Genomic DNA, 12,992 nt, shown 5'->3' with positions numbered 1-12,992 from the left:
TGTATACAACCTCACTTTTACTGGAAGGACCAGTAAATTGAGTAACAATCTGTTTTCTTAATCATCCTGATTGTCAGTCAACTCCAGTATTTTGTAACCAGCCAAATTCCAAGGCCTAACTGCTTTTGGGTTATCCCAAAATTTCTTCTTGATTATGCTATCAAATTTCAGAGATAAAATTGCCAAGTTCTCCAGTTGGCTTAAAAGCCCTTGTTCTTCAAAAAGGAACACTTAACAAAAAAGAGAGGAAGGAAGAATTTTGCAATATTCTGTTTAATGTAACTTTACATTAAAAACCGTGTTGATGCTCCTGGTTGTAGTTGTTGTCTGGGCTGTCTTTAAGGGCTAACATCTATCTTGCAAGACTATGGATTTTTCTCTCTTTTTAGTCTCCAGAAAACCAGAGAGGTCCCTTCTGAATCACTTCTCAGGGTTTTCCCCCATTTGCAAACCAAGTTGCCTCTTATCAGACCATTGTTCAAGCTGCAAGTCTTCCTTCTATTCCCCCAACCATCACACTCACCCAGTACCTCCTCCTCCACTTGTAAATGGAAAATACTGACCTGACCTAAACCCCCTACAAAACCTAAATTCAGATTATGACCAGGAAAAATTAGTCTGCTTGCATAGGGCAGACAATCTTCACATGAAGCAATGGATCGGTTTTCAGCTCTCCTGAATTTTTTTAAAAAAGGAAAACAATAGTGGTGCAACCTGAAAATGAAAAATGAATTTTAAGTGAAAGTCCATTCTGTTTTATAGTTTATTGGGAAAGGTTTAATTAAGATTTCTGCAATCTCTTTTTATGTTTTTAATCACAGAATGTGGTTCTTTTTCTAGGAAGTTTTTAACACTTGCACTTGAACAAGGATTATTAAAATATTAAAATAGACTGTTTACACTTTTGGCCATTTAATGCATTCACAATGTAATTCTTTCCAGCCTTTTGTAATTCAAGAAATATTGACATAGCTAAAAGCAAATGGACTTATTCAAAGTTCGAGCACAAGCCTCTAAAATGTGCAAGAAAAAAAAAGTGATCAGGATATATTGGACATTGGTAAACAGAATTCATGCCTAGAATGCCTCAAGTGGAGCTTTACATTTTTTTTGGATCTTTTTGCAAATAACTTTTTTGCAAATAACAACACTCTTTATATTATACATTAATGATCTCTGTTAACATATTAAAAGTAATTGTGTTCTCTTTGCTGACGATGTCAAAATATTTAACACTACCAACAATACAGCTACCCTTCAAAAAGACCTTGACTTTGTGTCAGAATGGTCAAAAACTTGGCAACTCCAAATCTCAACCAGCAAATGCTCTGTCTTACACATTGGAAAAAAGAATCTAAACACTAAATACAAACTTGATGGACATTACCTTACAGATGACCCCCACCCTGTTAAAGACCCTGGAGTTTTCATATCCAATGATCTAAGTGCCAAAGCCCACTGCAACTACATCGCAAAAAAGGCTTTAAGAGTTGTAAACCTAATCTTACATAGCTTCTTCTCCAGAAACACTACACTACTAACCAGAGCTTATAAAACATTTGCTAGACCAATTCTTGAATACAGCTCGCCTGTCTGGAACCCATACCACATTTCAGACATCAATACAATTGAACGTGTCCAGAAATATTTTACAAGAAGAGTTCTCCACTCCTCTGAATACAACAAAATACCTTATGCCACCAGACTTGAAATCCTGAATTTAGAAAACTTAGAACTCCGCCGCCTTCGACAGGACCTGTGTTTAACTCATAGAATCATCTATTGCAATGTCCTTCCTGTTAAAGACTACTTCAGCTTCAATCATAACAATATAAGAGCAAACAATAGATTTAAACTGAATGTTAACCGTTTCAATCTTGATTGCAGAAAATATGACTTCTATAACAGAAGGGCTTGGAACACATTACCTGACTCTGTGGTCTCTTCTCAAAATCCCCAAAGCTTTAACCAAAAACTTTCTACTATTGACCTCACTCCATTCCTAAGAGGTCTATAAGGGGCGTGCATAAGAGCACAAAAGTGCCTACTGTTCCTGTCCTATTGTTTCCTTTCATTATATCCAATTAATATAGTTATTACATACTTATGCTCATATATATGCGTATATATTATATAGTTATTTTCATGCTTATGCTTATATATACTGTTGTGACAAATAAATAAATAAATAATAAATAAACTTTTAATTGTGGTCATGATTTAATAATAGCTGTGATTATTATAATATGCTCAGAGGCCCACTTTATATATCTTTTTCATACCTCATCTCATTTATGTCTTCATACATTTCTCCATCACTGTTCTGATTTTATGAAAAGGAAAAAAAAGTTTTAGTTTTTACTGAAAATTAAGAGTAGCGAAAAGTGTATATATAAAGTTTTAGTGTTTACTAAAAATTAAGAATAGTGAAAAGTATGTATACACACACATATATACACATGTATGTATTTATACACACATACATACCAGTGGTGGGTTTCAAATTTTTTTACTACTGGTTCTGTGGGTGTGGCTTGGTGGGCATGGCATGGCTTGGTAGGTGTGGCTTGGTGGGCATGGCAGAGGAAGGATACTGTAAAATCTCCATTCCCTCCCCAATCCAAGGGAAGGATACTGCAAAATTCCCATTTCCTCCCGATCAGCTGGGATTTGGGAGGCAGAGAATAGATGGGGGCGGGGTCAGTCAGAATTTTTACTACTGGTTCTCTGAACTATTCAAAATTTCCACTACCAGTTCTCCAGAACTGGTAGCATACACACATACACACACACACATTTGTAGATTATGAAGGGTAATACTTACTTCATCTGCATTTCCAGTATCTAATGGATAAAAAGGGAAAACAATTGCATTGCATTATTTTGCAGTCTAGCAATCAAAATACCAAGTCATGGGTAGCCCTTGTTAGCTAATGGTGTATGGGGGGGTTAGGGGGCAGCAGGGTGGGAAGGAAGGGAATTGGGGTGGGTGGGTCTATATAAGCAATGATGTCATGCCAATGCTGTCTGTTTTAACCTGCTTTGAGATGTTCCATACATTGCCCAGAGACATGGACTTGTGATACAATTCTATGACACTATTTTTTTTAATTATACTTCTTATACTCTTTATCTATTCCACAACAATTCTATGAAAGCTTCCTCTAAATCAAATGTTAGCTTATTATGTAACATGAATGCTGCAATGGAGTATTAATCTTTGTACTTAATCAGAAAATCCCCTTCATCTTTAATTACACTATTGTTTATCTTATATACTTTACATGCTTCAAAAATCCTTTGGAAAATGTATTTTGGATCTTTTCATCATAGTGGAAAAGACTAGATTTAGGCAATTTGCATGGTACTCAGTCTGTTTCTGATGCTGTTTATTCAATCTATATGAAAACAGACTTAGCTATGGGAGAGCTTGAAGTAGAAGATGGACCCTGTAGGTCCTTCTTCGTGATCTCTAAATGGACAGGTCATACCCAAGGAAACCAAAGAAACAGCACACATGTCAGAGCATCCTAGAATGAGGAAGACAGTGTATTAAGATATCACATTTTTTGTAACTGCAGACGTGAACATCGAAGTTGGCTTATAGAGTTTGATTGTCAATACATTTGAACCCAAAGTCCTGACTTATTTCTCATTTGTTATGGATCCCATACATGTCCTATTTTCATGCTTATGCTTATATATACTGTTGTGACAAATAAATAAATAAATAATAAATAAACTTTTAATTGTGGTCATGATTTAATAATAGCTGTGATTATTATAATATGCTCAGAGGCCCACTTTATATATCTTTTTCATACCTCATCTCATTTATGTCTTCATACATTTCTCCATCACTGTTCTGATTTTATGAAAAGGAAAAAAAAGTTTTAGTTTTTACTGAAAATTAAGAGTAGCGAAAAGTGTATATATAAAGTTTTAGTGTTTACTAAAATTAAGAATAGTGAAAAGTATGTATACACACACATATACACATGTATGTATTTATACACATACATACCAGTGGTGGGCTTCAAATTTTTTTACTACAGGTTCTGTGGGGGTGGCTTGGTGGGCATGGCATGGCTTGGTAGGTGTGGCTTGGTGGGCATGGCAGAGGAAGGATACTGTAAAATCTCCATTCCCTCCCCAATCCAAGGGAAGGATACTGCAAAATTCCCATTTCCTCCCGATCAGCTGGGATTTGGGAGGCAGAGAATAGATGGGGGCGGGGTCAGTCAGAATTTTTACTACTGGTTCTCTGAACTATTCAAAATTTCCACTACCAGTTCTCCAGAACTGGTAGCATACACACATACACACACACACATTTGTAGATTATGAAGGGTAATACTTACTTCATCTGCATTTCCAGTATCTAATGGATAAAAAGGGAAAACAATTGCATTGCATTATTTTGCAGTCTAGCAATCAAAATACCAAGTCATGGGTAGCCCTTGTTAGCTAATGGTGTATGGGGGGGTTAGGGGGCAGCAGGGTGGGAAGGAAGGGAATTGGGGTGGGTGGGTCTATATAAGCAATGATGTCATGCCAATGCTGTCTGTTTTAACCTGCTTTGAGATGTTCCATACATTGCCCAGAGACATGGACTTGTGATACAATTCTATGACACTATTTTTTTTAATTATACTTCTTATACTCTTTATCTATTCCACAACAATTCTATGAAAGCTTCCTCTAAATCAAATGTTAGCTTATTATGTAACATGAATGCTGCAATGGAGTATTAATCTTTGTACTTAATCAGAAAATCCCCTTCATCTTTAATTACACTATTGTTTATCTTATATACTTTACATGCTTCAAAAATCCTTTGGAAAATGTATTTTGGATCTTTTCATCATAGTGGAAAAGACTAGATTTAGGCAATTTGCATGGTACTCAGTCTGTTTCTGATGCTGTTTATTCAATCTATATGAAAACAGACTTAGCTATGGGAGAGCTTGAAGTAGAAGATGGACCCTGTAGGTCCTTCTTCGTGATCTCTAAATGGACAGGTCATACCCAAGGAAACCAAAGAAACAGCACACATGTCAGAGCATCCTAGAATGAGGAAGACAGTGTATTAAGATATCACATTTTTTGTAACTGCAGACGTGAACATCGAAGTTGGCTTATAGAGTTTGATTGTCAATACATTTGAACCCAAAGTCCTGACTTATTTCTCATTTGTTATGGATCCCATACATGTCCTCTGTCCATGATAATAGGTTATCTTACCTTCTGAACCAAATCCAACATCATCATAATTTTCTTCATTTTCTTGGCCTCTGCAAAACAACAAAAGTGAATTTGTTAAGAAAAAGAAGAAAGCCCATTGAAATATATTTTGTTTTTTAAGTGAAGGTCCATTCTGTTTTATAGTTTATTGGGAAAGGTTTAATTAAGATTTCTGCAATCTCTTTTTATGTTTTTAATCACAGAATGTGGTTTTTTTTCAAAGAAGTTTTTAACAATTGCACTTGATCAAGGATTATTTTCCACATTATTTCCATGCTAGAAAAAGCTATGCTTAATACAATTCTGCCTGCCATAATAGCCACATTAAAACAAGATCCATCCAGTCCTCAGCACTATATTTTATACATAAACAGGACAATTTGAAATCAGGAGGCCTTGAGTTCTAGTTCTGTCTTAGCATAAAAGTCAGTTGGGTGACTTTGGACCAGTGTCATTCTGACAGCCAACCCACCTCACAGGGTTGTTGTCATCAGAAAATGGGAGGAAAGAACATTAGATACGTTTGTCACCTTGAAATATTTACAATAATAAAGATGGTAAATCTATCTATCTATCTATCATCTCTATCTATCTATCTATCTATCTATCTATCTATCTATCTATCTATCTATCTATCTATCTATCTATCTATCTATCTATCCATCCATCCATCCATCCATCCATCCATCCATCCATCATCAATATCTATCTATCTATCTATCTATCTATCTATCTATCTATCTATCTATCTATCTATCTATCTATCTATCTATCATCTCTATCATCAATCTATCATCTATCTATCTATCTATCTATCTATCTATCTATCTATCTATCTATCTATCTATCTATCTATCTATCTATCATTGGCTTTTGCACAATCTTCTCCCAAAATAACTTTTTACTGTCACAAGAGAATAGTTCATATATAATGTAATTCGTCTGATATTGGCTTGGCATGTTGTAGCTTCATAAACCATTATTTATGGCTCAGCATGTTGGGTGAACCTAGTGAAGTATATCTTGATTAAGAAATCTTTATGAAACAACCATAACTTTTTGCTGTATATAGCTTATTGTAGCTGTTTATTGCAGTTCCCTCTTATGAATACCAAAACTCATGGGCTTCAGTATGAGCACATTGGAGAAGACGTTTCAGTGATGAGAAGAACAGAGATCCATCTCAATTTTTAAGAAAAAAGAAAATATGGAAGAGGGACTATAATTCACAACTATGTACCTGAAATCAGGTCTGGATGGGATGTTCCCCCTTGGGGGGAGAACAGGAGTTTGTGTTGATGGACGGAAACCTGGAGGAGGTGGAGGAGGAGGTGGAGGTGATGATAAATCTGTAGACTGTGTGGCATGAATGGGTGGCGGAAGTGGGGGAGGCAAACCCGCTGAATTGGATGAGCTGGAACCTGGAACAGAAACAAGACATATTTAATGTATATGAAATCATCATCACCATTCCTTTCCATATTGCTATTCTAGCTCTGCAGTCTGCGTGGCACATATTTTTATCAAATCAGATGTTGATTAATCCATTATGTTTTTGCATAACTTCTGTTTTGGATAAACTGGCCATATTCTAATAATTAAAGTTTGTGTATGTTCATGCATGCTTTCATTCTTTCCTGTACTCCAGAAAACAATGAAACTCTGAAATATAGGCTTCAGCTTCGTGCTTCTGGGAGCAATGTGTGAATGCAGCTGTTTCTTCCTTTTTAACTGCTAGTGGGGGTTTGAACTGATTGGGTGGGAGCTTGGCTGTGCTCTGATTGGATGGAGGTTTTTTTGTGCTCTGATTGGCTGGGGGTGTGTCCTGTTTGGGTGGGGGTTTGGTTGTGCTCAGATTAGTCTGAGTTGCAGGGGGATTTGAGCTGGTGAGCTGCATTGCTGTTGTTTAGCTTCGTGTTTGTGGTCGTGCTACATCTTCATAGTGGGTGTCTGTCTGCTGTATGTATGGATTGGAGGGGTTTGAAATGGCTAATGTTGCAGCTGCAGTCTGGCTTCTGGTCCTCGGTCGTGCTTCCTGATCAGTGTGGGTTTGGGTCTGCTTTCTGGGTGGATGTGTGGTGGTGACATCCTGTGTGGACCTCGTGAGTGTGGGTCTGGTGTCATTCCTTGTGTTAGGGACTCGTTTGTCAATAAGGGCGGGTTTCCAAATGGCTGGTAGGCGGGAGGTATCATCTCATTTGTTCATGCTGTGTGGGCGTTTTTCTATCTCGATGGCTTCTCTGATTATTCTGTTGTTAAAGTGTTCAGTTTTGGCGATAGTTATGGTTTTTTTAAAGTCAATATCGTGTCCTGTGGCTTTAAGGTGTTGGACCAGGGAAGAAGTTGGTTCCTCTTTTTTGACTGAGTTCTTGTGTTCTTCAATGCATGCACTTATTCTTCTGTTGGTTTGTCCGATGTATGTGGTGGGGTAGGCGGTGCATGGGATTTCATATACTCCTTGATTTTCTAACTCAATTTTGTCTTTGGGGTTTCAAAAGCTCAAATCCCCCTGCAACTCAGACTAATCTGAGCACAACCAAACCCCCACCAAACAGGACACACCCCCATCCAATCAGAGCACAAAAAACCTCCATCCAATCAGAGCACAGCCAAGCTCCCACCCAATCAGTTCAAACCCCCACTAGCAGTTAAAAAGGAAGAAACAGCTGCATTCACACATTGCTCCCAGAAGCACGAAGCTGAAGCTTGAAGATGACGAATGAGACTTCGTCGAAATGTCGCCAAGACACTTCTAATTTTACACGGGAGAAAACCCGAACAACCAAAGACCTACATACAAACACCCGTGAAAACCTCAGAAAACAAATATATATATATATATATATATATATATATATATATATATATATATATATATATATATATATATATATATATATATATATATATATATAGGTCTTTGGTTGTTCGGGTTTTCTCCCGTAAAATTGGAAGTGTCTTGGCGACGTTTAAGTCTCATTCGTCATCTTCAGGCTTCAGTTTCGTGCTTCTGGGAGCAATGTGTGAATGCAGCTGTTTCTTCCTTTTTAACTGCTAGTGGGGGTTTGAACTGATTGGGTGGGAGCTTGGCTGTGCTCTGATTGGATGGAGGTTTTTTGTGCTCTGATTGGATGGGGGTGTGTCCTGTTTGGTGGGGGTTTGGTTGGTCTCCCAGAAGCACGAAACTGAAGCCTGAAGATGACGAATGAGACTTCGTCGAAACGTCGCCAAGACACTTCCAATTTTACACGGGAGAAAACCCGAACAACCAAAGACCTATATACAAACACCCGTGAAAACCTCAGAAAACATATATATATATATATATATATATGTTTTCTGAGGTTATATATATATATATATATATATGTTTTCTGAGGTTATATATATATGTTTTCTGAGGTTATATATATATAGGTCTTTGGTTGTTCGGGTTTTCTCCCGTAAAATTGGAAGTCGCCAAGACACGTCGCCAAGACACTTCCAATTTTACGCGGGAGAAAACCCGAATAACCAAAGACCTACACACACATATATATATATATATATATATATATATATATACATATATATATATACATACATACATACATACATACATACATACATACATACACATGCATATCCACAATATAGTTATAGAAACTTTTTTTAAAAAAATACTGCAAATTCACAATGAAAGAAAAAAATTGGATATTTCTAAGACTCACTAGATACTACAGAAATCCAGGTAAGAGATTCTTTCATTCCTAATATTTGGGGGGAAAATAATTAACAAGGGAGATGATCCCTTCTGATTCACACTTTTTTACAGTGTTTTTTTACAGTATTACACATGGTTCTATATCAGGGGTTAGCAGTATATATCATGTTGACCAACAATAACTATAGCAAAAATAGGAAAAAAAGATTTAGGGTGACAATGCTGAAATCATATATTTGGCAACCTCATGAGATTTCTAGTTGGGTTACCAGATATCTGAATGGGCAAAGGAAGGGACAGATAATTGGAAAAGAGGACAAATGGGGGAAAAGAAGGACACCCTAATTATTATATTGGCATCTCTGACAAAAATTAAAAGATGTAAAGAAGATTTTGAGTCTCTTGAAAGCATACAGAGAAGACCAACAAAGATGATTAGGGGACTGGAGGCTAAAACACATAAAGAAACGTTGCTGGAATTGGGTATGTCTAGCTTAATGAAAAGAAGCACTAGGGGAGACATGATAGCAGTGTTCCAATATCTAAGGAGCAGCTACAAAGAAGAGGGTATCAACTTATTCTCCAAAGCAACTGAAAGCAGGACAAAAAGCAATGGATGGAAACTAATCAAGGAGAGAAGCAATTTAGAACTAAGGAGAAATTTCCTGACAGTTAGAACAATTAATTAGTAGAACAACTTGCCTCCAGAAGTTGTGGATGCTCCAAATTTTTAAGAAGAGATTGGATAACATTTGTCTGAAATTGTATATGGTTTCCTGCCTGAGCAGGGATTGGCCAAGAAGACCTTTAAAATCCCTTCCAACTCAGTTATTCTGTTATTTTAGTGAAAAACTGCAAAATATGTACTTATGTATATGAAATTACTTTTTCCAGCATCAGAAAGACTGGTTTTTCAATCATAATATTTTTTCAACAAATCTTTATTTTCAGAGAGCTACATTAGCGATAATATAGAATTGCTTTTAAATTTCATTAGACAAATTTGTGACCAGTTAGGGGATCTATAGACTAGAGTGATCACAGATTTGAAGGTTTGAAACCAATGACTAGAATTGGAAAATAAATTAAAAAATGTAAATCTAGGTTGTTCTGCCTGAAAAAAGGATAGAAAGAAGCAGGCAATTTATAAATACCCAAATGTTTGAATGAGTATTGTGAAATCAAGCCATAATAACAAAAATGATAAGCTTACAGCAAGAAACAAATCAACAGCACAGCTGCAGTTAAGACTGAATATCGGGATGCAAAATCATCAAAGAAGAAAAAAAGCCAAACAGTCCACCGCCAAAATGAAAGATCAGGCAAGAACATAAGATCAACATTTTATTTACTTATTTTATTTTTATTTATTTATTTTATTTCGTCAAGCATGTATTTTATGACAGATACAAGTGTAAACATAATTATAAATACATGAAAAGGATATGAATAAAAGAAAACATTAGGACAGGGACGGTAGGCATGCTGGTGCGCCTATGCACGCCCCTTACAGACCTCTTAGGAATGGTAAATAGGAATTATAAATGCTGAGATCAAGCAAACTAAAACAGATGAAAAAAATAACAAGAATAAGAAGACCAAAGAATAGCTGATCAAGAAATAGCACCTAGAAACAAGAAAGATTAAGGAAGCACTAGAAATAAAAAAGGTAGAGAAAAAGATGAGGAAGATCAAGAATTGGTTTGCACCATGTGAACATGAACTGCATGGTTTTTAGTTGAAACATCTGACTGGTCTATAGCCACTCATTGCCAAGCAGTTTAACCACATACTGCAAGGAGGTGAAATTGAAGATTGGTTAACATCTGCCAAAATCTACCTCATAATGAAGGATACAGCAAAAGTGGCAGCATCAGGCAACTACAGGCCAATTACTGGCTTACCAACAACTTTCAAATTGCTAATTGATACAGTTCAACAGTATCTAGTATCTTGTTGAAAACAAACTTTGCACTCGAGCAGAAAGGTAGCTGACCAAATAGTACAGGAACAGGTTGACAAGATGATTTTGGAAAACTGCAAGAGAAGGAAGACCAACTTGAAGGTAACTTGGGTTGATTACAAGAAAGCATTTGATTCTCTGGCACATTATTTGATCATCACATGCCTAAACATAATAGGAGTCAGTAGAAACATCAGCAGTTTTGTGCAAAGATCAATGGCAGAATGGAAGACATAGTTGTTGGTCAATGGTGACAGACTGAGAGAGATTAACATCAAGAGAGGATCTTTCAAGGAGACTCACTCTCCCACTCCTGTTTGTAATTGCACTGATTCCTCTGTCAACAATGTTGAACAAGTCAGACCATGGCTATCAAAGATCAAAAATATCTGCCAGGCTATCCTAACTCCTTTACATGGACAATCTGAAGCTGTATGGAAAAATACTCAACAGCGTTGAGCAGAGTATGGAATCTCTGCTCAACACTGTTTGTATATACATCCAAGTGTCAGATGTGAACAACCAAACCCACAGATGCAGATTCCAAGCTAACTACTTTATTATGTTCTGCCTATAATACAGGAATCTCCAGACTGGGGCAGCCTTCTCTTGGGAAGAAATAGATAGGACTCCAAGGAATTCGGGGGGGGGGGGAGGTTAGTCCTAGCCCTTTGCTGGTTGTTCAGTGACTCCAGATTAACTCTGTACCTGAGCCCACTTTCCGGCCAGCTTGGATGCTTCTCGATACCAAGATATTGCAATGAATTTTGGACTGGACAAATATGCCACCTTCATCATAAACAGGGGAAATATAGTAAAAATTGAAGGAATCAAGATGTCCTATGGAAATAACATCAAAAATCTGGATGAAGATGATCACTATGAAGATAGGCATCCTTCAAGCGGACAACATCAACTCACTATAGTCAAGAAAATTAGATGAGACTACATCAGGAGAGTCAAGAAAATCTTAAAGTTCAAACTCAGTGGAGGAAATACCATCAAGGCAATTAGCATCTGGACAATTCCGGTCATTAGACACACAATATCGAATTCTATATCTGGAATAATTGACAGGACTCAAGCAAAACTAAAAGCCTTTGATAGGAAAATAAGAAAAATGACAATGACATTGAATTTTTTTTTTTTTTTTAAGGGCCGGTGAATAGCGCAGGCTGGTACATTGAATCATTCCCTTCATCCATACATCAGTGTTGATAAACTCTATTTACCATGGAAAATAGGTGGACTGGAATGTTACAAGTATGCTAGACAGTTGGAAAAGAACAAAGGATATTGGAAGTATATCTAAAGAACAGTGAAGAAGATGCGGTGAAGCTAGTACCTATGATGGCTTATTGAGTACCGGAGAGACCAAACCGGCCTATAAAAAAAGACCAGATGATGAAGAGAAAAGAGAAATGGCAAGCTAAAGTATTACATAGCCAGTACATAAAAAAGTAGCAGGCACAGCAGATAGCAACAAGCCCTAGCAATGACTAAGAGCAGGAAAGTTGAAATAAGAGACAGAGGACCTGATTCTAGCTGCATAAGACCATGCCGTAAGAACAGATGCATATAAAGTCAAAACTGAGAAGACAGTAATAGGGAGCAAATGCTGCCTCTGCAAAAAAGCTAAAGAAACAGTGGCTCACCTAGTTAGCTGCTGCAAGATTGCATAGACAAAAGACAAACGATGACGTGAGAAAATAGCAAAGGTGGACTGGAATATCTGCAAGAAATGCTAACTTCTATTAAGTAAGGGCTAGATTAGAGTTGTACAATGGTGCAACTCAACAGAAGCAAAACTCTCTCACACCAGACGGAAACAAACGTAGCACCTTCAAACCAAACTTTTAAATTTTAGTCACTCCACCTGGCCAAATAAAACATTTTAAATAATACATGTTAATGTGGAACATACTAACAGATCAGGAGAATTAGAAAAAAAAAATACTTAAGTTTGGCAATGAAAGAGTTAATAAAAAAAGTCTGTGCCCTAAACCAGGGGTGAAATCCAGCAGATTCTGACAGGTTCTGGAGAACTGGTAGCAGAAAGTTTAAGTAATTCAGAGAACCGGC

The 12,992-nt window shown here is 36.9% G+C and overlaps 1 protein-coding gene across 1 annotated transcript in view; it reads right to left on the bottom strand.

Moving 5' to 3' along the window:
* The window catches only part of FYB1 (FYN binding protein 1), a 91,301-nt gene that overhangs the window by 35,559 nt on the left and 42,750 nt on the right, over nucleotides 1–12,992 (bottom strand). Inside the window, exons 3-6 of the mRNA XM_058170998.1 lie at nucleotides 6,485–6,665; nucleotides 5,245–5,294; nucleotides 2,825–2,844; nucleotides 2,283–2,323 (exon numbers count right to left, since the gene is read on the bottom strand). Coding sequence (XP_058026981.1) covers nucleotides 2,283–2,323; nucleotides 2,825–2,844; nucleotides 5,245–5,294; nucleotides 6,485–6,665 — 292 coding nt within the window. The remainder of the gene's footprint in view (nucleotides 1–2,282; nucleotides 2,324–2,824; nucleotides 2,845–5,244; nucleotides 5,295–6,484; nucleotides 6,666–12,992) is intronic.

The sequence above is a fragment of the Ahaetulla prasina genome, chromosome 2, assembly GCF_028640845.1.
Source record: "Ahaetulla prasina isolate Xishuangbanna chromosome 2, ASM2864084v1, whole genome shotgun sequence".
Lineage (NCBI taxonomy): Eukaryota > Metazoa > Chordata > Lepidosauria > Squamata > Colubridae > Ahaetulla > Ahaetulla prasina.
Note: the sequence above shows the minus strand (reverse complement) of the source record. Positions and strands in the feature narration are given on the sequence as shown.